Source organism: Chrysemys picta, chromosome 1 (genome assembly GCF_011386835.1).
Source record: "Chrysemys picta bellii isolate R12L10 chromosome 1, ASM1138683v2, whole genome shotgun sequence".
NCBI lineage: Eukaryota > Metazoa > Chordata > Testudines > Emydidae > Chrysemys > Chrysemys picta.
The window spans coordinates 274,310,976-274,337,017 of NC_088791.1; the positions used below are offsets into that span (position 1 = coordinate 274,310,976).

Consider the following 26,042-nt stretch of genomic DNA (forward strand, 5'->3'; position numbering starts at 1 on the left):
ATAGTTAAAGTTGCAAAACTGCATGGTGTCCTCATACTCTTATACTGACAGATTTTCATAGATTCACAGATCTTTCAATTTCACCCAGTTACCTGTGCATTAAGCCTAGTAACTTGTGTTCTATTCGTCTAATGTACATCTTCCATAAAGGCATCCAGTCTTGTTTTGAAGACCTCAAGAAATGGAGAATCCATTACCTGCCTTGGTTGTCTGTTCCCGTGGTTAATCACCCTAATAACACACAACCCAGTCCATAGTGTTTGTAGAAGCGAATCTAGACTTGATCACAGCCAAAAGTATATCTTCAATAATACAGGTTCCAGGCCACAGAAGAGCTTGCTGCACAACTCATACTAAGCCCACAGATGCAGGTTTGCTCCTGTTCATCCTCCTGTGTCATGGGCCATCCTGCATTTGTAAGACATGGTTGACTGCATGACTAGCTTCACACAGTTTACTCACCAAACAGAAACAGTATAAGCAAGTTAGTCTCCCTCCCACACAAGAGGAGGTAGATTCCCTCCAGTAGCCTTTCTAGCCCTGTGAAGAGAATAGGAGCTTGTTTTTTGGATGGGCATTTAGCCTAGAAAAGCTTGTTCAGAGGCAGTTCATGCTATTCTCAACAGTTGGAAAAAGTCCATGAAAAAATACTACACATCCAAGTGTCAGCGGTTTTCCATCTGGGCCAATAATTGTCACATAATTCCAGAAGAAATCAACATCCCTACTATCCTGGACTACTACTTCTCCCTGAAGATCTCAGGTCTTTCCCTTAGCTCAATAGGTGTCCACTTGGGAGCTATTGGTGTCTGCCATCCTCTGATCAATGGCTGCTCTATTTTTGTCCATCCTGTAACAATTCATTTTTTGAAAGACTTAAGTTAGAACTTTCTCAACTGTAAGCAAATCTCTTCCATCTTGGGACTTCAGTCTGGTCCTCTCAGCACTAACAAGGCCTCCTTTTGAACCATTGGTGTCTGGCTTCCTGTATCATTTCTCCATAAAAGTCATCTGCTTGGGAGCCATCAACTCGATTGGATGGATGGATGAACTGGGAGACTTTATGGCAAACCCACAATACACAGTCTTTCACAAAGTTAAGATTATGCTGAGACTGAATCAGAAGTTTATTTCGAAAGTGATTTCAGACTTTCATCTCCATCAGCCCATCACCTAACTTTTCCTGAAATTTCACACCTCTAGCAAATACAGATGTCAGCATTTCCTGGATGTTCATAGTGCAGTGGTATTCTATCAGCAAAGAATAAAAAAGAATAAAAACCATTTAAATGGCCTACGTTCATATCACTTGCAGAATGGATGGCAGGGAAGCCATATTGTCTGAAAAGACTTCCCAAATGGATCTGAGGGTGCATCCTACTGTGTTATGAACTAACACTGCTCCACTACAAGATTTGAAAGTCCACTTTACCAGAGTTCAGACAGCTTCAATAGCTTTTGAGATGTTCCTATTAATGTAACCTGTAAGTCAGCCCATACTTCTCCAGATATTAGGCCTTAGTACCAGCCTTGAAAGCTGACACTTCCTGTGCTCCCATCTGCGATGTTCCAGCCTTCCTCACACCCACCACCACAATAGACGCTGCTCATCGATCACCCACAATGGAATACACAAAGAAGAAATGGGGAGGTTACTTACCTGTGCTGTGGCTGGAGTTCTTTGAGATATGTGGTCCTTATCTGTATTCCACCATCCATCCTCCTCCTTCTGCTGCAGACTTAATTATTGATTCATGCTAGAGAAGGAACTGGAGAAGGTGGTTGGTCTGCACTTCCCCTTAAGCTCTCAATCCGGAGCTCAAGGGGGTGAATGATGCAGGCATAGACCAACGAACACTGCTAGCAAAAATCTTCCGGTCTCAAGCACATGTATACCCCCATAGTGGAATACAGATAGGGATCACACATTTTGAAGAACTCCAGTTACAATACAGGTAAGTAGCCCCCCTTTCATGTGCTTCCACATACAGTTTATGGGCTGCTGCAGTGGAGTTTATTTTTATGAATTTAATACAACTGTTCATGTATCTCCACACACTGATTATGGACTATTGTGTTGTTTTTAATAAATTCATTAAAGGGAACCTTGTCATAGAACCTTGGAACATGTTCTTATTTGCAATAGAATACTTTATTTAAAACAAGCATGTAAATAATTTTAAAACCTTACAGGCATACCAGGTGCCACCAAGGTGAAAAAGACACAGTAAACGAAAACAGTCAGAAAAAAAGTGCAAAAAAAGTGCAAAATGGCCAAGCTATGTACAGTGGCACCACAGCAGTTCTCCCATGTTCCCCTTTTTCTTCTTGCCCATTCTGGTGTGATTTGCATGCATAAGCTGTGGATGAACAGGTGCAGACTGATGTACAGGGTACATTTTATTGTTCCATGCACTGTTTATTGCTTGGATAATGAACCAGACAACCCCAGAATTGTCCATTGTCTGCAGAGGCTGCAGGATGTGGTAGCGTGGAGGGGGACTCAGCACGTGGAGCTGGACTCAGCACGTGGAGCTAGAGCTTGTAGCCTGGTGGCATGACAGTGAGCAACCTCTCAAAAAGCTTCTGGTGCTACACCCTGTCCTCCTTCCTCAATCTCTGGCCATGTTGCACAAACTACACCACCAGTCTCTTCTCCTGCTAGGTTGCCTCCCTCTGTCTATAGCCTTCTCTTGTAATCAAGCTGTTCATCAGCCCTGGCCAGAATTCCTGCATCATTTCATTCCTGACTCTTCTCGCATATTAGTTGAGAATCTGCTTCCCTAGGCTTCTGGTTCCTTGCCTCTGCCCAGCAGAGTTGAAAGGATCTGCTAAGGAAAATAAGAGCACATTGTCTGACTCAAGTGTGGGTTGGGGAAGACACTATTGCCCTTTTTCCAGGGCTGCAGTACTTCAAGGTCACAGGATATGATATTTTATATGAATTGGATTTATTTTATTCATCTTTCATTCACTGGCCAGTTTAGAAGCTCCTGCAAGCCATGCTTTAAGCCAAGAGACATGATAAATTGACATACCAAAATCAATTAAAGTAATAAACAAGTCTCCTTATTTTTTCCCATTGATGCAGAGGTTTCCTATGAAGAGGACCCTGTTACTATGATTTTACAGTCCTTTAAGGCAAGATAAAGTCTGGAGGACATTGTGGTTCTAGAAGTGCTTGGATAGAAACAGAGCAGCAGAGGAGTGCCATCTGTCTATTCTAAGGAGATTTTTTGGCATCTGGTGTCTGATCACATCTGTGAATGGAGTGGGCTTCTGAACTACAAAGGAGCCATAATAAGTATGCCTGGCTCTGGAATTTAACCAACCATCTAGAGTTCCTACTCTGTGGGTATGTCTACATAGCCCATGGCAGTGAGCCTCCCAGTCCAGGTTGCTGGACTCAGGCTAGTACTCTAAAACTAGCTGTGTAGGCAGGGCTTTGAAGTTTTGGCTTGGGCTAAAGGTTGGACTTTGAAGTCAACCCATATCCCTAGGCTTCAGAGCCTGAGCTCCAGCCCAACCCACAATACCAACAGATATGTTTAGGGGTAGTGCAAGCCTGAGTCTGTTCACCTGAGCTGGGAGGCTTGCTGCCAGGAGCTGTGTATACATACTGTGTGAGAAGTTCACATGCATCACCAGCCAGAAATGGGTGCTCTCCAGGGCCATCCCAAAACAGATCCTCTGAATATGGGCCTAGGATGTGCTGCAGCTGCTGTGGCAGCATAGCCTGATCTGGGACTGGTATCAACAACAGGGTTACTTTAAGGGGTTGATCTAGCAACTGCAGGCACTCTTCTGGTTCTGCCTCTGTGGTTATAAACATCCCTGCTCAGGCCTCTTGGTGTGGTCCCCAGCACCTGATCAAATTCCTTGTAGAAGGGACAGGTAGACAAGGAGTTCCCTGAGGTGTGGTTCCTGTCCCTGGGTTTGTGGTAGTCATTCTTGAAGGACTTAACCCGCTCCCAGCATTGAGCTCTGGGCTGGTGGAGCACAGGTGCTGCCAGCCTCTCCAAGATGCTTATGTACACATATTCATTTCTTGTGTTCTTGCTGAAACCATGGCTCTTGTTCTCCTCACACCACAGATTCATCATAATCTTTGTGTTCCTCTGTCCAGCTAGCAGTATGCTGAGTGTTAGTCTGCTTCTTAGTTGTGGGAATAGCTAATGTACGATAGGGTTAGCTTAGGAGCTCACGTGAAGGATGGATTAAATGCCTGGCAGTTGTATTTTAACCAGGAGGTTGCTTCCAGTTCCTGGAAGTCAGGTGGGAAAGTTTGGGGATTAAAGGTTCAGAACACACAGGCCTATGGGATTGTGGGATAGCATTGATGATCTTTCCAAACACAAGCCTGGTGACCTGGGCTTTGCCTACATCCACACTGCAAAGCTAGCAGGCTTAGACCTGTGCCACAGTAGGATATGGACTCAGACTCATGCCCCTGGGCTAGTCAGCAGGCCTGCATCTTGAGAGGCTTCTGGCACCTCTCAGAAGGCTGGGTGTGTGAATGGTACAGGGGGGGTTGGGTGTAAAGCTGACTCAGAACCTGGGTTGACTATGCAATGTAGACATACCTTTACAAAAAGCAGAAGCTTCTGGGACAGAGAAGACATGCAGACTGTTTGATACATATCTGGTTAATCTCTGCATTGACTTTCATTGTATGATTCATGATGAATGCTATATGAAAAAAGCTGAGACATTCTCCTCCAGTAGAGAGAGCTTTCATTGCTGGGATATAGCTATTGATGAGGTAATGGACTGTAAGGGTCTGTTATGACCGTTGTGACTATGCACAAGCCTATCTAGGAATTCTGTCCGGTTATAGCATAATATTCTTAATGAAACCTAGTTTTTATTGTATTTGAGAAGACAAAAACATAAATCTATGTCTGGCTGAATGAATTGTTGAATTGCTATGATTGTACAGTAAACATGAATTAGCGTCAACATTTTCCTTAAGTCTTGATTTTTAAAAGTTATGATGATCTAATTTAAAAAGGCACTGATACCTCAATTACTGCAAGATAATTAAATTCTTTCATTACAAGTCGTCTTTTATGTAGAGGTACTGGGGGTTGAACTGGTAAAATCTTATTCTCAGAAAAATTGAGGTTTTTTTCTGTTAAAGTAGACCCACGTTTCAAATAAAAGTTGGAGTTTTTTGAGTAGGGGGTGGGTGTTTTCCTTGGGTTGCGGAGTATCAGTGCAATTTTTAGATTGGGATTCTTTTTGTAACTGGTTTGTACATCCTACTACGTATGAGCATTGCTGAGACTGTGTACAGTTTTTTAATACCTTTTTTTTAAGGAATCAAAATTTAAAACGTGCATCACCATTGTAGTTCTGAGAAATGTCAGAGTCAATGCAAAAAATGCAATGATGTATAAAGGATAGTTTATACGTTGATGTATTTGAAGTTTTACCAGATAAATCTGCTAATCGTCTTATTCACAGCTCATGCAAAATGTAGGAATGTGAATTTAGCATCACAAATTTTTTTCTTATGGTTTGATTTTAAAGTGATCTGAAGTTCTAATTTAGAAAGGTGCCGATGCCTCAATTATTATTACGGATAATTTATTTTATTACAAGCTGATTTGTATATAGAGATACTGTTAGTCATTTCTAATATTTTTTTCATACCACAGAATGAGGAAAATATCTCAGGGATGACAAGCTTTCGGGAAGTGCTAGAAAAAATGCTGGTTATAGTTGTGTTACCAGTCAGAAACAGTCTTAGACGAGAAAATGAGCTCTTCTCTTCACACCTGGTTTCCAATACCTGTGGACTTCTTGCTAGTATTGTGAGTGAACTTACAGCTTCTGCACTGGGATCTGAGGTAATAATTATTCTGTAAAATTATCTTTGATACAAGTGTTTTACAGTATTTGTACATTGAGTATAATATTTACTGTGATCGCACTTAATGTTTCTACCTGTGTGAAAATTTTTACTGGTTTTACTGCTGTTCCTCAGATGTGTAGGAAGTCTCTCTCAAACCACTAAAATATTTCTTTTTAAATTGTGTAATCACTCTCTATTATTGAAGTGCTGTTCACGTTTAGCCATTTTGTTATGGCTGAAGAATACAGTGTACCTTTCCCAAAATTACAGCAATTACTCTGTGTACAGAATGAATTTTTTGAGAATTTACAAATAATACTATTCAGGTAGAGTTAAAATTAAATATCATCTCATTTAAAAGACGGTTTGGCCACTGTTTCTTCCTGCTCCTGAACACAAGCCAGATAGCTGTTATTGGCTATTAAGGCTTGCATCCTCCTTCCCTTCAACGGCCTCCACCAATTGGTCTTTTAATTTAGTCACCTCTGCCACAAGGGCATTATTTTCTCAAACTAAGTTTCTAACTACCTATATCAAGCCTTGCAGAAGGACTCTCCTAACCTTCTTTTGCTGCTTATCCTGCACAGTATTCATAAGGAACTGTTCAATTTCACCACAAACTGATAAGGAGTGTTGAGGAAACCCAAAAGTGCCTCCAGGTCCCCTTGGACCTCACAGTGGAGCAACCTGGCCAGCAGATAACTCCAACTCATGGTCAGGAGTTTACAGATTATATCCACTAATAGTAGAACCTTATTAATCAAGCAAGGTTCAGATAACATTTACATGAACTATCAGACAGATAACCATTGATATGATGGGTTAACAAGTACCTTTTGAATACCTCATGACTACATATGGCATTTCAATCATTATCCAGTGTAGCCTTTCATGAGTGCAACATTGTTACAGCTCCTCATCTGAGGAGTCCCTTTTGCACATGCTCCAGCCCACAAAGTTCATCCAGTGGGCAGCTTGACTGACATCTTTAAACTCTCACCAACCTACTCTCCTCCCAGCCATGTCTCAAATGGCAGTATAGCCTACACTAAGGGCTGGTCCACACTAACCCCCCACTTCGAACTAAGATACCCAACTTCAGCTACGTTATTCACGTAGCTGAAGTCGAACTATCTTAGTTCGAACTTACCGTGGGTCCACACGTGGCAGGCAGGCAGGCTCCCCCGTCGACTCTGTGTACTCCTCTCACGGAGCAGGAGTACCGGCGTCGATGGCAAGCACTTCCGGGATCGATTTATCGCATCTAGACCAGATGCGATAAATCGATCCCAGAAGATTGATTGATTACCGCTGGGTCCGGAGGTAAGTATAGACGTACCCTAAGGGTGTAAGGGAAGTTGTGGATTAACCTCTCCTCCAATTCCTTCTTTTCACTGTATGGCCTGAGTCAGAAGAATCTTCTGTGTCCAAAGCTGCTTCAGTCTTCTTATCTGTTGACATATATTGTAAATAATTCTGTAAATAATAGTGTTTTTATAGTTTTTAGTGCCTTTCTAGTAGATTTTTTAAGTTGTATAGAGCATTTTTTTCCCTGCCTTGGGGACTCTCCCTATTTTCTCCCCTTGGAAGAAGGACTGTGCACAGAGTTCCAAGGCTTAAGAACTGTCTCCCCTGCCACTGCTCCTTCTTGGTCAGCAGTGACTACTAACGCTGCCTTTACTGCCTTAGAGAGGCTCATGTTTCTGCCACGTGCAGCATCTGCCACTCTTTCCGACCCCAAACTTGAGAAGGACGAGAGCTTCAACAGAGGAAGCACCTCATGGAAAAAGCCATGAGACCCCAATCAGATCTAGACCAAGAGTACTCCCCTCCCCCCACCCGTACACAGGCCTCCGTCTGTAAGCAGCGCCTCTCCAAGCATGAGCTCTCAGGCTTTTCATGAGAGTGAGGGGCACTCTCGCAAATGCAGGATGAGATCTCATGCTTGGGCCCTAAAGACTTGGATCTGCCTACATTTTTTGATCACATATCAATCTCCTAGAACTATGGGCAGTATGAAGGGCCTAAAGTGCTTTCCTCCCACTTCCATGGTCCTGCCCTGTCTGAATAATGTTAGACAATATGATGACTGTCTTCTCTATAAACAAACAAACAAGGAGTAAAATCTCTTTCTGTATAGAGGTCATCCACTTATGGAACTGGTGTACCTGGAATTACTCCACTCTTTTAGTGATGTACCTCCTTCATGCACAAAACTCTCTGGCAGACAATTTCAGCAGACACATCTCCATAGACCACGAGTTGGTGATTCACAATTCATTTTCATTGCACCTGTCAGGGGCAGGTATCGGCAGTCTTACTGAATAGTTAGAACTGGGTTGAGGGCATCAGGGACTGGATCTGGGGACCAAGGGTCAGAGCCAGGAGCAGGGAAGGGAACGCAGGGCTGGAGCAGGATAGGATCAGGGCTAGAGAAAGACAATAGCAGGCAGAGGCAAGAGTGGTCACAGCTGTGGGCAAAAAGCATTGAGTAGTTGGTGACCAGATGCTGCTGAGCTTAACAGGAGGCCTGCTGGCTCTCTTCAGCCAATCAAATGGACCTGTCAATCAGGCAATCCTATCACAACTCAGTTGAGCTCATTAATCAGCCTGGAGGCTGGCCTGGCTAGTCCTTGCGCTCAGCTGAAGTTGTTCAATCATGATAGCACTCAAGTGGCCCAGGCAATTCTGGTTTCTGTACCTCCTGCAAATCTTCAATCTTCTCATCAGCATCTAGCCCTTCCCAGATCTGCTGAATCAGGAGAATGGTGGGATCAGATATGACAACCCAGACTATCTCCACATCACAGCCTGGTATTTGGATAGGCATCAGACCTACAGTGTTCATTTTCGGAGTCCAGTTGGACTGTTTTCAACTACAGCAGAAAAGACTCCACCAGAAAATGTTACCTAGCTTAATTAAGGCATTTCCCTAGCTGGGCACAACAAAATCTCTTCTCTCCAAAGACTGTGCAGGGATCCTGGTATTGACTGCCTCCTCACTCTCAAGACAATCAGGCCTTTCTACTGGCTTGCAGCAGGTCCACTTTTTGACCCCTTAAGAATGAATAAAGTGATTCATTTGATCTGCTAAGAGTGACAGAAGTGATACATGACAATAACAATGTCATTAACATGACATTAAAATATTTTAAGTCTCTAAAATATTTCCTGCTTAGTTTTGTTAAAAATATTTAGTCAGATATTTTAGACAAATTGAGAAAAAGATGCAGTTACTATAAATCTTTTTATTTTTAACTAAAGTTGCAATAAAGTCCTCTTTTGTGAGTCTCTGATGTTCTAACACCTGCTTCCTACATTTACTAAGTTAAAATATTTATATAATTGAGATAATTTTGCTTTCTTCCATTAAAACAGTATATGCTAGTTGTTGCTTATATTTATTTCTTTACAGGTTGATGGACTTAACTCCCTTCATTCTGTCAAATCCAGCACAAACCGATTCACTAAAACAAGTCAGGGAAGAAGTTGGAATACTGGTAATGGGTCCCCTGATGCAATCTGTTTCTCTGTGGACAAACCTGGTGTAGTTGTTGTAGGGTTTTCTGTTTATGGAGGCGGAGGAATTCATGAATATGAGCTGGAGGTGTTAGTTGATGATGTAAGTATTGCACTTTAAAAAAAAAAAATCCAAACAAAAATAATATATGGTAAAGTAGGACATGTATCTTTTTACTCTCCAAGATATCAGTGCACCAATACAGTATGTTACAACTTAATATTAGTATGAATATTAGTAGCATTATTCCAAATAAAATCTTAAAATTCTTTGGATTTAATAAATACAATTATAGCACTAAAGTATGGAAAGAGAGAAGCTGTGGTAAAGGGAGGTCATATTCTTTCAGCTGAGTTTTATCAGTATATAGATATGTTGTTTCCCACCCTGAGGGGTGGGAATGGCAGCCTATTTGGGGAGGGGAAGTGTGGCGGAGGGAAATCTGAAACAGAATCGTAGTGAGAGTAAAGTTGTTTCCCTTCCTCCTTGCAAATGTACTCCTTTAACTATGAGTAAAGCAGCAGTTGGATTCTGAAAGCCATCCTCCATCTTCCCCTGCTTTCTCAATTAACCCTAATAGAGCCATACTTGGAAGACACTCACGTGCACAATTGTGGGTCAGATATTCCCTGAGAGTGAGAGGATGGTTTTTTTTATTACAATGATGCACTGGGACTCAGGAGTTTTGCATTAATTCCCATCTGTGACATAGACTTCCTTTGTGACCTTTGGAAGTCACTTACAGCTTTATCCAAACCCACTGAAATAAATGGAAGTCCTACTATATATTTCAATAGGCTTTGGATCAGGCCCTTAATCTCTCTGTGACTCAGATCACCATCTGTATAATGAGGGGTAATATTTCCTTTCATCCTTTGGTTTAGATTCTTAGATGTTCAGGACAGGTCTTGTCTCTTACCATGTGTTTGTACTAGCTCCTTGCAGAATGGGTCCCTGATATGTTATGACCTCGAGGCCTTACTGTACTACAAAAAATTAATCCGTAAATCACCCCAAATTTTTGTTCTTTGCTTTTGTGGCACTCATCTCAGATGCAAAAGCACATGTATTCTGGCCTCTGAATCTGTCCGTAGATGATCAGTTCCTACTCCATATGGCATGTAGCCTTCTGGTGATGAGAAAAGGGGGAAAAACACCTAGGAGAGTTTGGGGTTCGGTAGGACAGGAGAAACCAGAGGGAACCCCCAGAAGAAGGGAAACAAAACAAAGGGGGATGGGGATAGAGGAGGAAATCTTTTTGAAAGCAACATGTACAGAAAAGAAAAAATGAAGGAGGAGATAAAATAGCATAGACAGAAAATTGACCAAAAAAAGGCAAACAATATATGAGAGTTTGGTCTGGGGTGCAACATGCTACGGAGGGCTCACCTACCAATCTATCATAGGTGATTATGATATAAAGTTGTATCATAATCAACTTTCTTTTTGGATTCATACCAAAAAGAAAAGCCATAGACTACAGCCAGAGGTAATTCAAAATGCTGCTATGCAGAAATCTGTTTGCAACTGGAATTAAGTCCTTTGCTCCCAAGACAACATATTGTGCAGAAGTATCGTGGCAATACCTTCATTCTAGTGAAGACACAAGGTGTGATTTGGTGCACCTGTAGTCCTAGTTGTTCACTTTTGGGCACAGAACTTGGGTTCTGAATGGTAGGAGCATGCAGTTGTGGGAAAATAAATTCTCTTTGTTAGTCTCTAAGGTGCCACAAGTACTCCTGTTCTTTTTGCGGATACAGACTAACATGGCTGTTACTCTGAAACCTGTCACTTTTTATGAGGAGAGCCATAGGTTACATCTACTTTACAAACTGCAGTGGTACAACTGTGGAGCTGCAGCAGCCCTGTGGTATATACACTTGCTACAGTGACAGAAGGGGTTTTTCTGTCGCAGAGGGTGTGACATTTTTCATAGCCCTAAGTGACGTAGCTAGGTTGACCTAAGTTTTTGGCGTAAATGAGCTCTTATTTATTTGCTGAAGGGTTTTTAGCTCTTTAAAAACAGTGGTATTTGTGGTACACAGAGTTCTGACATAGTAACTTTGAAAGTATAATTATTAGAAAAAGTGCATAATCTGAATAGATTGTTACATTTTATACAAATTAAAAATTGATTTTATATTTCCTCAAACTAGAGTGATCATGCTGGAGATTCAACTCATTCCCATAGATGGACATCCTTAGAGTTAGTAAAAGGAACATACACCACAGATGATTCCCCCAGCGACATATCTGAAATTAGACTTGACAAAGTTGTGCCTCTGAAGGTAAATAAAAGGCAAAGCTGTGTAATTCCCCATTTATTGTCAGTAAATGCTGGATTTTTATTCTAAAAAATTAAATATTAGAGTTGAATTGGTGTTGAAAAATAGCTGTGGTTCTGTTTCTTATATAGATGTGAAAAGTACATGCTTCATTTAAATTTATATTGTTTTGTTGAGAAATAAAAAAAACAACATATCTAGAGAAAACTCATTTCATTAGCTACCCAATAAGTGTCAAGTTCAAATTCTAAAATGAATGAAATCTTATTTTTGAGTGTCAGTGTTCAATAGAATGTAACTTGTGCACTAATTAAAATAGTTTTAGATATATACTGGCAGCTAATTTTCTGGAGTTTCTAGTCAATGGGGTATGTTACCTTTTAGTTATTTTTAAAGAAACCAGAAATAATACAGTTTACATCACTGTGAACAAAAACTTTGAGGGCAGACAAGTTCTGAGTTTTACTAGATGCCACACTTTTTTCCACTTAATTTTATTTTTAGAGTATTCCCTTAAGTTGAAAGTTAGTATGTATAAAATACTTTTCGACCATGTACTACTTTTATATAATTGAATAAAATTATATTAAGTAGAAAATGTGCTTTCAACATGAATACTACGAACTATTATGAAACAAATTTTGTGTACCAGTCTAATATTGTATGCTGTTTCTGGCTTTTGTTTTGAAGGAAAATGTGAAATATGCAGTTCGTCTGAGGAACTATGGAAGCCGCACTGCCAATGGAGACGGGGGAATGACCACAGTCCAGTGTCCAGATGGTGTGACATTTACGTTCAGCACGTGTAGCCTGAGCAGTAATGGCACAAATCAGACACGAGGACAGATTCCACAGATTCTTTATTACAGGTCTGTGAGCTCTCATGCTTGATTAAAACATTTTTTTTCCATAAAAACTTAACATAAATCCATTTATGAGAATTCACAGGCACTAACAAATCTAAGTTAATTTTGTAGAGATAGCAGCTTTGGTTAGAACAATATCTCGCTCTTCCAACTCAATTATGTTGTTTTTAGCTTTGTTTTATTGGAGGCAGTTTAGATTTGTCCATGAGGCTCTGGTGCAAGGCTACACTTCTTCTGCCCTCATTTCAGATTTTGTGCTCCAGTCTGGCAAACATTGTGGTAACTTAGCTCTCCTGCTTTGTCCATTGTTATCCTGGCTTTTAAAGCCAGATTTTGGAGCATCAGTAAGTGGCATTTGTTCTTCCCTCTATCTTTCATGCAGGGTACAACATTTTGAAGGGGGATCATTCCTGGAATGGGATCACCCCCTGAGAACTAGTCCTCTATCCCGTACTCTCCCCACCCCTCAAAGAATCAGATTGCATAGTGAAATGAGTCTGTTGTTTATAGAACTTCTGCCTCATTTGCTTTAGAAGTTGAAAGGTGTGTTTAGAATGAGGCAGGGGACTACAGGAAGAGAAAGTGGTTAAGTCCATTGAATGCCACCCAAGAGAAGGCTCTTCCACAGACTTCTGTGCAATACTGGGAGAGTTACTTAAATTAAATTTTTTGCAGGGGGCTACTAACTCTGTTTCTCATTTTCTGGATGGCCAACTTCAGACACCTAGGGCCTGATTTTGACAACATCTCAATGTAGGAGTTGTTGTCATTCCCTCTGTGATAAAGAAATACTTTAAGTTCTCTGCATCAGAATCAGGAATCCTGTGAGATAGTTGATGGGTCTGCACTTTCAGGGAGTAAAGGGAGAAGCTGAGGATAAGAACAGTGTATCAAAGTTAAATAATTTTTTTCTGTTATTGTTCACCACAGAGTATGCTAGGGAGATACCTAGTCTAGACATGTTTTCTTATCAATTAATAAAAATGAGACACTGTCAAAAATCAAAATGGTAGAAGAGGTGGTACTGGAACAAACTGATAAATAAAATAGCAACAAGTCTCCAGGAACAGATGTTTATCCAAGATTTTGAAGGATCTGAGAATGAAGAAACTAAGCTGCTAACAAAATGATATAGTTCTATTAAAAATCAGCTACTACACTGAGAGATTGGGGGGTAGTAAATGTATCTAATTTTTAAATGGCAGTAAGTGATGTTACATAAGAATGTCCATACTGGCTCAGCCCAGTGGTCCGTCTAGCCCAGTATCCTGTCTTCTGACAATGGCCATTCCAGGTGCTTCAGAGGGGATGAACAGAACAGGCAATTTTCAAGTGATCCATCCCCAGTCGTCCGCTTCCAGCTTCTGGCAATCAGAGGCTAGGGACATCCAGAGCATTATATTTTCCAATGTGCATTATTTCGCATTTATCAATGTTGAATTTTATCTTCCATTTTGTTGCCCAGTCTCAGTTTTGTGAGATCCCTTAGTAACTCTTTGCAGTCTTCTTTGGACTTAACTATTTTGAGTAGTTTTATATCATCTGCAATTTTCCCCACCTCATTGTTTACCCCTTTTTCCAGAATATTTATGAATATGTTGAACAGCACTGGTCTCAGTACAGATCCATGTGGGACACCGCTATTTACCTCTCTCCATTCTGAAAACTGACCATTTATTCTTATCTTTTAACCAGTTACTGAACCATGAGGGGACCTTACCTCTTATCCCATGACTGCTTGCTTTGCTTAAGAGTCTTTGGTGAAGGACCTTGTTAAAGGCTTTCTCAAAGTCCAAGTATATTATATCCACTGGTTCACCCTTGTCCACATACTTGTTGACCTCCTCAAAAAATTCAAATTGGCAATTCTAATAGATTGGCTTGATTTCCCTTTATACAAGCCGTGTTGACTCATATTTGTAATGTAAAAAGCATTTCAGAACTAAATACATTGGTCGAAACAACAAAATTATTTAATACCTAACTGAATACAATATGATATAATGACAAAACAACACAGCTTCTGCAAACAAACGGAATAATTTAATCTATTCCTTAGACACTGATGAGTTTTAAATTAACTGTACCACTTAAGATAAAGGTTCCAGACACTGGATAACTTAATGAAAACGTGTTTTCTCTTCGATGTTCTGTGCCAGATCAGACGCTTGTGTTTGGTTCCTCCTTTCAAGCAGATGGAGACAGTGCACAAAACTTTGTTGGTGATGTCATCTTTTGCATATAGAAGTCTTTCTGGCTCATAAGCTCAGTTGTTCCTGTCTATAGCAAGTGATGAGTTCGGTACTTCACTGACTATAACAAAGGATTGAGGAGAAAATGAGGTTCGGGGACCTCAAAAATCATGATGGGACTGTGTGGCTATCCCAGGCTATACTCAGGGAGTTATTGAAAACATTTGTTTTGCCTTTCTCACCTTGTGCTCTGTTTGTTGAAGATTTCTGGCTCTTGGATAATCAGGCCTAGGAAAGAATAGGCAAAATAGAGGACAAGATGTTGTCTATCAGAGATCCCTTAACAGCTAGAAAGTCCAAGCAGGGCACAGGACAGGGGAGCATCCCCCTCACAAAATCCACAGGTAGTGCTCTACTGAGCTAGTCAGTGAACACAGTGGGAGTGTGGGAACCATGCCATTCTGGCATATCTCACCCTTGGTCCAGGGACTAGGGATAGGTGAATTCCCCTTCCAGGAATCAGACTACCTTTCTTCAAAGGACAGAAAAGCTCTAGGCATTGTTCTGGCTGATGGCACCTATGCTCCTGATACTTCCAGCTGAGTTATAGCAGTCGCCCTTATCTCTCACGGGTAGACTGTGCACACTCCTCTGTCCCGGCAGCATTTTTCCCTTGGTCAACCCACCCCTCACAAGAAAGGTTTCAGCCTGCCTAAAATGGAGACAGCCCAGCAGCTTCACCTTGCTAACAGTGGCAAGGTGTTCAACTCAGACTCTAACTTCAGATTTAAGCTCTAACTTCAAAGGCTACAAGTTGAAGTGAGACTAACCTAAGAAAAAGCAGTAGCCTGTCAGGGAGAGGAGCCTATCTTTGAAATGTGGTAGCTCAGGATAAATGGCTAGGTACCAGTTAGGTACAGACACACAACGTGATCATTGTTTGATACATAAAATTGTAAAGAAGTCCAAGAAGCAAGGACACAGCTAATGAGATGTTGAACTTGCTTCTGACATGAGCAGAAAAATAATAGAAAGATCAATCAGTTGGCACTGTATGTAGAAAACTGAAAAATAGCATAGATGGCTGTAACATCTCAATATGCAGACATGGTAAATCTGGCAGCAGAGCCTCAATTCTGGGATGCATTGACAGCACATATCCTAATACATGGCCCATTGTCAGTGACCACAGAACAATATATGGTAATTTCAATTTTGATGATCTCTCCGTAACAATGTACCACAGTGCATCATGTGTTGGTTTGGCAAGTATTCTCTACTTGGTGTGACAATTGAAGAATTTACTCCAATGCTAGAGTCCCCAGTGTTCTGGATATTTTTGGGGGGTAGTCTGGATTTAGGAATAAGTTCCAGTTCACTGAAAATCCACTTAGCAGTAATTGTAACCTTACAGGGTTCTTTAGATAAAATGCCATTAGGGGCATATTCTGGTCATATGTTTCCATAAGACTGTGAAGAATCTGAGGCTGCTTTTCAGGTCACCATAACTCAGTGGTTCTCAAACTTTTGTATTGGTGAACCCTGCACCCCCCTTATAAATTAAAAACATTTTTATATATTTAACACCATTATAAATGCTGGAGGCAAAGCGTGGTTTGCACTGGAGGCTGACAGCTTGCAACCCCCCATGTAATAGCCTCGCAACCCCCTCAGGGGTCCTGACCCCCAGTTTGAGAACCCCTGCCATAACTAGACTTGGTCCTGAACATTCTTGCCAAACTACCATTTGAGCCATTATAAAGAATTTTCTGTGGCCTCTCTCGCTTAAATTCCTGTCGTTGGTTGACAAAAATTCAGCCTCTTTCATTGTGTTTCATCAGGAGGAGGAAGTGCTTAGGACAGTGCCAGAAATTTGGCTGAAGTGTCTCTCTTTATTTTAACCCCAATTATAAGTATTCCTCCTTTGTGTCCTAATCCAAGGAACAGTAAGGAACTGTTAGTACTGTTAGTTTGTGATTGATCAGAACATTAAGAATGTCCCAGAGAACTCAGAAGTTCAGGGAGTCAAGGAGGCTTTCCTTCATGAAAGAAGAATTTAAGAAGGGAAAAAGCCACAGCCAAATCTACCCTGTCTTATTGGATAAAATAACTCCCCAGTGAGGGTTACATCAGTAGTAGGAAGGAAGTCCCAGAATCACTCAGGAACTCCTTGTCAGAATTATTGGCATAAACATCTTTGCTGGTGTAAAGAAGTCACTTGGGCATCACTCCATGCCTTTTTCAAACACTATTGAGTGGATGCCCAGGCCTCTTCCAATGCAGTATTCAGAAGGAGCATCATGTGGAGCATTGTGGGATGCTTGTTCCACTTAATGGTCTAGACTGTTGTTTTGGAAAGTCTCAAGTGTTTTGGGCTAGCATAGAGAATCTAGGATAGAATGGGACATTTTCCTTACCTGATGACTTCTCTTCAGTTTGATAGTCGAGACCCTCCCCCTGTTCAGAGTCTGGATATAGTTTCAGTTTGGGTTTAAAATAAAATGTGTGTTTAAAAAAATCATATGACTGCTTTCCAAGTGTCTACTGAGCTGTCTAGCACCGTATGTGCATGACTGGAAAGGTTTTGTGTACTGCTCCATTAATTCGTAGGGAGGCACTATGTCCTAGCATAATCTTTTTCAAAGAAAAAAAATTATCTTGTAGGGAAATTTGCCCATCCAGGGCTGTTCATCATAAAATTATTCCTTCAATTAGGAGGGAAAAACATTTCTTGAGGAAGTTCTATCACTAAAATTTCCATTATAGAAGTTTTATACATTCCTGTGGTGAATCTGATAGAATTTTTTGTTGGAGTAGATGGACAATTGACCTAGTCCAGTATAGCAATTAGGATGTTTCTGTGATATGAAGAGTTGAAGAAAGCATCTAAATAGAGTAATATATTTCAACTTGATATATGTTTTCTCTTCAAATCAAAATAAATTGATTTGGAAAGATTTTTATGTAGCTGTCACTCCCGGTATTTCTTCCATGGTCTCTCACTACATGCGGTATTATTTATTTTGTTCATTTTTTCGCTCTTTCTTTATAAATTAATTGATTTTCTTTGTGCAATTTAAAATAAGCCTCTGTCAAGATTTGCTTTAAAAGTCAAATGTATGTAATATCTTTTAAAGGTAAAATTTGTATATTATGAACTCACTTTAACTTAATCTGCTATCCAGGAGTGAGTATGATGGAGATCTACAGTCACAGCTTTTAAGTAAAGCTAATGAAGAAGATAAAAACTGTAGCAGAGCTATTTCTGTTGTGAGTGCTGTGGTACGAGCTGCCAAAGACCTGTTACACAGGGCTCTTGCTGTAGATGGTAAGACTTTTTTTCTAATTGAAACTTAGTTTTATTCTTTGGCAACACGAATTAATGGTAGTGAGATCAGTGTCTCTACAGTATAGATAGTATTAACATATAATTCTTCCCCCTCCTGCCCCTCAGGAATATTCGTCTACTGTTAAGGGTGCCAGAGCCTTCCCAAAAGTGGGGGACCTCCCCCCCAAGACCCTTTCCCTGGCCAAGCCAGAACAGAGTTGGGGAGCCCAACCACCTCCCGCCCAGGGGATGGGGGGCCAAAAGCAACCCCCTGCCCTCCCCCTGGAGCTCCTGCCCAGGACTGGTGGAGGGACCCGCTTCCCGCAGCTGCCAGCGCTGCTCTCCCCGACCCGACTTCGCCTGTGGGGAGCCGCAGAGCCGAAGCCCGGCCATGATAAGAGCCAGGCAGGCAACTGTGGTGGACCCTCAACTAGGGCTGCGCAGCCCCTGGCTCGTGTCCCTGTTCCCTAGGTCCCCCACCTAGGGCAGGTTGAGGTTCTGCCGCGGTTCCCGACAGCTGCCCGGGCTTCCTGGTCGGGCTCCACACTGGCCTGGCAGGAGGTTGGGACCTCACAGGGAAGAGGAGGGGAAGAGGGCAAGGTATGCCCCAGTGAAAAATGGATGGACCACAACCCCCATTTTCAAAAAGTGAGAGGGCCCTGGGCCCCTTCCACCCGCCCCCTGATCCGGTGCCACTGTCTACTGTATAAATTACAGCATGTTTTTCATTACTGTGTTTATCCGCAAAACTGTTGAAGATAATGTGTTTGAGCATTTTTGCAATAAATCCCCATTTTTAGGAGGTTATCATTTGGTCTTAAATAATTAAAGTAGTGTTTGGGCTACTACTTCAGAATAAGGATTAATTGACTCTAAAATATTAGACCATATTTTAGAAATTTGTTGCAGATTTTATTTTTGAACTTAAACTGTTTTTATACCTTTAGTAATCATTTGACAGAATAATTTATTTCTGCTCTAACAAATGAAGGTTTTTATACAGTGAATGTTTTAAATGAGGATTTTAGCTTAAAATGAATTTTGCAGGCTCTTAAGTTGACTCTTAAACTTTATGATGTAAATAATTTATACTGAAAATGCATCACTGTAAACATAAGTTTTTACTTTATAAGCCATTACTATACAGTAGGCAAAACAGAAAAAAATAATTTTGTCAGAGCTATAGTACGTTCATTATAAAGAATATCTAATTATTGTAATAATCTTTGTTTAGCTGAAGACATTCCAGAATTGCTCAGCTCTTCCAGTCTGTTTTCAATGCTGCTTCCCCTTATAATAGCCTACATAGGACCAGTAGCTGCAGCTATTCCCAAGGTATGTTCTTTAGTAACCTGTACAGATGTATTTTTAAAATGCTGTATAAGAGATGGGTGTAGTCTGAAAGGCACTTTTGTGTTTGTGTATTCTTGTGAATTCTTGATTAACCTTAGAACACTTGACACATTAAAAGCTGCCTCAAAAGTGTTAGGATTTTTCAGCCATGGTAACAAGAATTTCCTATAGGCGCTTTCTCTACCCTTACCTTTTTCTACTGTTGTCTCAGAATATTACTTATGATCTAAAAGACCAATTTATAGCAATGTTTTCTTAGCATCTTTTTCATAGATTTATAGAAATGTAGTGCTGGAAGGGACCTCGAGAAGTCTGTAAATCCAGCCCCCTGTGCTGAGACAGGACCAACTAAATAAACCTAGACCATCCCTGACAAGTGTTTGTTCATCGTGTTCTTAAAAACCTCCATTGATGGGGATTCCACAGCCTCCCTTGGAGGCTTATTCCAGAGCTTAACTACCCTTATAGTTAGAAAGGTTTTCCTCATATCTAACCTAAATCTCCCTTGCTGCAGATTAAGCCCATTACTTCTTATCCCACTTTCAGGTTCCCCTTCAGTCTCAAAACTAAACATGTCCATTTTTTTTAACCTCACTTTGTACCCCAGCCCCAGTTCATCCACTAACTCAGCATCTAGATTCTTCTTCTTCCCTCCTCCTTCTCTAACAGCTTTTTCCAACTACCTCCCCTTCTGAAGTCATCCAAGCCCCTTCCCCAGCTTGAGCTACTCTCCAGTGAGCTGTTCCCTTCCCAGGTCAGCATTCCACGTTGCTGCATCACAGCAGGCCCTTATAGCATGTCAGTAACTCAAACCTGCAGCAGGTGCTAGTGCTCTGGCCATAGTTACTACACAGTGAACCATTGATAACTACTCTCTCACTACAATCGTTCACCCAGTTCTGCATGCACCTTATAGTAATTTCATCTAGACCGCATTTCATAAGAGCATAAGAATGGCCATAGTGGGTCAGACCAAAGGTCCATCTAGCCCAGTATCCTGTCTATCAACAGTGACCAATGCCAGGTGCCCCAGAGGGAGTGAACCTAACAGGTAATGATCAAGTGATCTCTCTTCTGCCATCCATCTCCACCCTTTGACAAACAGAGGCTAAGGACACCATTCCTTACCCATCCTGTCTAATAGCCATTAATGGACTTAGCCTCCATGAATTTATCTAGTTCTCTTTTAAATGCTGTTATAGTCCTAGCCTTCACAACCTCCTCAGGCCAGGAGTTCCACAGGTTGACTGTGTGCTGTGTGAAGAACAACTTCCTTTTATTTGTTTTAAACCTGCTGCCCATTAATTTCATTTGGTGGCCCCTAGTTCTTATATTATGGGAACAAGTAAATAACTTTCCCTTATTCACTTTCTCCACACCACTCATGATTTTATATACCTCTATCATATCCCCCCTTAGTCTCTTCTTTTCCAAGCTGAAAAGTCCTAGCCTCTTTAATCTCTCCTCATATGGGACCCGTTCCAAACCCCTAATCATTTTAGTTGCCCTTCTCTGTACCTTTTCTAATGCCAGTATATCTTTTTTTGAGATGAGGAGACCATATCTATACACAGTATTCAAGATGTGGGCGTACCATGAATTTATATAAGGGCAATAAGATATTCTCCGTCTTATTCTCTGTCCCTTTTTTTAATGATTCCTAACATCCTGTTTGCTTTTTTGACTGCCGCTGCACACTGCGTCTTCAGAGAACTATCCTCGATGACTCCAAGATCTCTTTCCTGATTAGTTGTAGTTAAATTAGCCCCCATCATATTGTATGTATAGTTGGGGTTATTTTTTCCAATGTGCATTACTTTACATTTATCCACATTAAATTTCATTTGCCATTTTGTTGCCCATTCACTTAGTTTTGTGAGATCTTTTTGAAGTTCTTCACAGTATGCTTTGGTCTGAACTATCTTGAGCAGTTTAGTATCGTCTGCAAACTTTGCCACCTCACTGTTTACCCCTTTCTCCAGATCTTTTGCTTCTTCCAGTCTGCTAGACCTTAGTTTGCTTATGAGAATGTTGTGTGGGACTATGTCAAAAGCCTTACTGAAATAAAGATATATCACATCTATTGCTTCTCCCAGCCTACTAGGCCAGTAACCCTGTCAAAGAGAGAAATTATGATTGGTTTGGCATGATTTGTTCCTGACAAATTCCTGTTCGCTATTCCTTATAGCCCTATTATGCTGTAGGTCAGCAGTTCTCAAACTGGGCGTTGCATCCCCATTTTAATGGGGTCACCAGGGCTGGCTTAGACTTGCTGTGTCCCAGGACCAATGCCCAAGGGCTTCAGCCCTCGGCATTGGGACTCAGGTAACACGCCCTGCCTGGGGCTGAAGCCCTTGGGCTTTAGCTTTGGCTCCCCCCCACAGGGGGGCTCGGGCTGGCTCAGGCTTCAGTCCCCCGCTCCTTGGGTCGTGTAGTAATTTTTATTGTCTGAAGGAGGTCACAGTGCAATGAAGTTTGAGAATCCCTGCTCTAGGTGCTTACAAATTGATTGTTTAATAATTAATAAATAATCTTTCCAGGTATTGAGGATTGGCTGACTGGTCTGTAATTCTCCAGATCCTCTTTGTTCCCCCTTTTTAAAAATAGGTACTGTGTTTGCCTTTCTCCAGTCCTCTGGGACCTCAACTGTCCTCCATGAGTTCTCAAAGATAATTGCTAATGGTTCCAAGATTGCCTCAGCTAGTTCTTTAAGTACCCTATGATAAATTTCATCAGGCCCTGACTACTTGAATACTCTATTTAATTTCTGCTGTTATAACATCTTCAGTCCACATGGCTGTAACTTGTAGCCTCAAAACTAATTTTACTAAAAAAATAACAAAAGATTCTTTAAGATGGACGCGTTCCATCTTCTGCAGTGCATTGGTCACTCCAAAGTAACAAAAATATGAGGCTTATTGATACAATTTGATATTATTTCACCATTCACAAATTAAGCAATAACCTCATGGGATTTCATTGTTTGCTTTAAAATTTTAACATTGCTGTGATTCTGGATCTTGAAATGGGATTTCTTTGTTTTAAAGAGAGACTTTCCTGCTTTTTTCATGTGAAAATAACTTTGCTTTTGGCTTGGTGAAATCTGTGCCCCTCTTTAGCAAATGCATATGTGAGGGTGATTCTCCATTCATTTGTGGGGGGTTCCCCCCCAGTTTGGTAACTTTTATGGCCTATGATGATTATTAATCATCTGCATATTGCTGTGAATGTACATGGCACTATACTTCAGAAGGTCAATGGCAAATGTATATGGCCCTTCTCTGAAGTGGGCTTAAAATCTAGAAACGTAGGTGTGAAGTAAATTTTACATTGTTTATAGAGATGTTATGTTATACCAATAGAATAAAAACCAGCAGGATCTTATTAAGAGGGATAAGGCAAAGATGCCACATTTATTGTAAATATACTGATAAGGCAAAAGATAAAAGTAAACAACGTTGTTTGACTACTTATTTCTTATACATACACACATACATATATATATATAGAGAGAGAGAGAGAGAGAGAGATTCATTCATTCAAGTTCTGTATAGGTGTTATAGTTACCAGCCTAGAAGTTGCTCATGCCAAGTTACTGGCCAGGTATCTTGGTCATGAGGATGGAGCCGAGTCTGTGTCAGGTGCACCTGATGCTCCTGGAGGCTGGCAGCAGAACCAGAGACTCAAAGTCATCAGTCTTTAGAGTCCATTCTTATAGGAATTAGTTCCTATGTTAGTCTATGGGAGCTGTTTCATCCTGCTGTTGCTGACTCAATCAGCAGATGGCACATTCCTGTCCAAAGTGGCACATTCCTGGTGGCTCCACACTGTCCAAAGTTTGTGTTTCTCATCCTTCCAGGTGATGGGGTGGGTCCCAGTTTACCCTCCGGGGGTTTCTGGTCATCCACTTGACACATTCTTCGGCCGATGGATACTCCTTTTCTAGGCTGGCACCTCCCTAACCATCCATGTATATCAAGCATTCATCAGCATACATTCCATCCCTTAACCATATTTTAATTTACTGTCTCCACCACTTTCAGAGTGTGTGCTAATTCATTTGAGACTCCCGGCCCTTTAATCACAGAGGGTGGGGGTCTGATCTAGGAGCAGTTGAATGAAGTGAAAGACACTTAACAGCTTATAGTGTTTGTTTACATTGTATAACAAAGTCAGTTAACTTGTTTGTAAGTTTTACATAGTAGTCACAGGATAGATATAATCAATGGTTTCTACAGACAGTAGCTTACAAGTTTTAACAGAAGACCCAAGAGATTTTTGTACTTGGTGAAACTGTTGGATTTTAAAGTGTGAGGGCCAAATTATGAGGGGGTCACTGTCTCTTGGGGGAATCACTGTTAGTACCTTCTTTAATATCCCTACAGTTAAACCCAGTTGGAGGAGAGGGACATACTTCATGTTTGTATCCCCGCCACTGAGCATAATTAAATTCAAGACTTTATATGCCCCTAAATTCACAATAGTTAATGTCTGTAAGAGGTTTGCATAGGGATCAAGAAGAAAATACCGCATTTATGTAGTAACTAAACTTTTATTTACTATTTATTCAGTATCTTATTTTCTAGGGCTGTCAGTTAATCGCAGTTAACGTAAATGATTAACGCAAAACAAATTAACTTGATAAAAAAATTATTTACGGTTAATCGCACTGTTAAACAATAATAGAATACCAATTGAAATTTATTATAAATATTTTTGGATGCTTTTCTACATTTTCAAATATATTGATTTCAATTACAGCACAGAATACAAAGTGTACAATGCTCACTTTATATTATCATTTTTTATTACAAATATTTGCACTGTAAAAAAGACGAAACAAAAGAAAACGTATTTTTCAATTCACCTCATACAAGTGCTGTTGTGCAATTTCTTTATAGTGAAAGTTTAACTTAGAAATGTGGATTTTTTTTTTTTACATAACTGCACTCAAAAACAAAGCAATGTAAAACTTTAGAGCCTACAAGTCCACTCAGTCCTACTTCTTGTTCAGCCAATCCCTAAGACAAACAAATTTGTTTACATTTATGGGAGATAATGTAATAATGCCCGCTTCTGATTTACAATGTCATCTGAAAGTGACAACAGGCGTTCGCATGACACTTTTGTAGCTCGTGTTGCAAGGTATTTATGTGCCAGATATGCTAAACGTTCATGTGCCCCCCTTCATGCTTCGGCTACCATTCCAGAGGAAATGTTTCGATGCTGCTGATGCTCACTTAAAAAAAAAAAAAGCATTAATTAAATTTGTGACTGAACTGCTTGGGAGAGAATTGTATATCTCCTGCTCGGTGGTTTTACCTGCATTCTACCATGTATTTCATGTTATGGCAGTCTCGGATGATGACCCAGTACATGTTGATCGATTTAAGAACACTTTCACTGCAGATTTGACAAAAAACAAAGAAGGTACCAATGTGCGATTTCTAAAGATAGTTACAACACTTGACCCAAGGTTTAAGAATCTGAAGTGCCTTCTAAAATCTGAGAGGAATGAGGTGTGGAACATGCTGTCAGAAATCGTAAAAGAACAACACTGATGCAGAAACTACAGAACCTCAACCACCAAAAAAGCAAATCAACCTTCTGTTGGCGGTATCTAACTCAGATGATGAAAATAAATGTGCATCTGTCTACATGCTTTGGGATCATTATCAAGCAGAACCTATCATCACCATGGAAGCATGTACTCTGGAATGGTGGCCGAAGCACAAAGGAGAGGAGGAAGGTGTTTTGGTTTCTTTTTTTTTTTTTTTTTAAAGTAAACAAAATGACATGACTGAACTATGATAGTGTTACTTTTTTTGAACTGTCTCAAAATTACTGTAGAGAACTATAGGCTTTTTGACTTTTTCCTCCCAATATCATACAATATTTTATATTCTACCGTGTCATACTACAGGTTGCTGTTGAAGTCTTTGGCCTAGTACAGCAGTTACTTCCCTCTGTGGCAGTTTTGAATCAGAAGTATGCCCCTCCTTCCTTTAACCCCAATCAGTCTACAGACAGCACCACAGGAAACCAACCTGAACAAGGGCTCTCAGCTGGTACGACCTCTAATCACTATGCTGTCATAGAAAGTGAACACCCTTATAAACCAGCTTGTGTTACTCACTATAAGGTAAGGACCATTTCTATGTCTGTATGCGATTTTTAGTACATATCATAAACTGAAAGTATGTATAGATTTTTTTAAACATCTCTAAAATTGTTACCTAGTTTGTCTCTATGCTGTGAGCATACAGTGTTTGCACTGTTGTTTGATTTTATATATGAGAATCTCATGCTATGAGTCGTGTACTTGTTCCGAGGTAGCCGATGCAAAGCTGTACATAACCTAAGCCTTTTAGTTAAATTCTCATTTTGTATACACATTTTTAACAGTTGCTATAACTCAGTTTCCTGATGTTTTCACTGTTGTAACATACTGTCTGATTTATTTTCTGTTCAGCAGTGAGGGTCTGTTTAGATGGTTTCTTTAACAATGTGAAGTTTTATTTCTTGTTATGAATCAAAATAGACAAAGGATAGTTTAATATGCGTCACATTTTCAAAGTTTAAAGGAACCAAGCTAGGGAGTCGTGTAATGCTTTGCTTTGACTGAAACACCTTCCTTGTGA

At 40.5% G+C, this 26,042-nt stretch overlaps 1 protein-coding gene across 28 annotated transcripts in view; it reads left to right on the forward strand.

Moving 5' to 3' along the window:
• MYCBP2 (MYC binding protein 2) overlaps positions 1-26,042 on the forward strand; it is a 384,804-nt gene that overhangs the window by 186,881 nt on the left and 171,881 nt on the right. For all 28 annotated transcript variants that reach the window (XM_008178543.4, XM_008178544.4, XM_008178547.4 and 25 more), the window contains 7 exons: positions 5,661-5,852; positions 9,273-9,479; positions 11,534-11,665; positions 12,353-12,531; positions 17,906-18,048; positions 19,283-19,383; positions 25,325-25,543. In XM_008178543.4, coding sequence (XP_008176765.1) covers positions 5,661-5,852; positions 9,273-9,479; positions 11,534-11,665; positions 12,353-12,531; positions 17,906-18,048; positions 19,283-19,383; positions 25,325-25,543 — 1,173 coding nt within the window. The remainder of the gene's footprint in view (positions 1-5,660; positions 5,853-9,272; positions 9,480-11,533; positions 11,666-12,352; positions 12,532-17,905; positions 18,049-19,282; positions 19,384-25,324; positions 25,544-26,042) is intronic.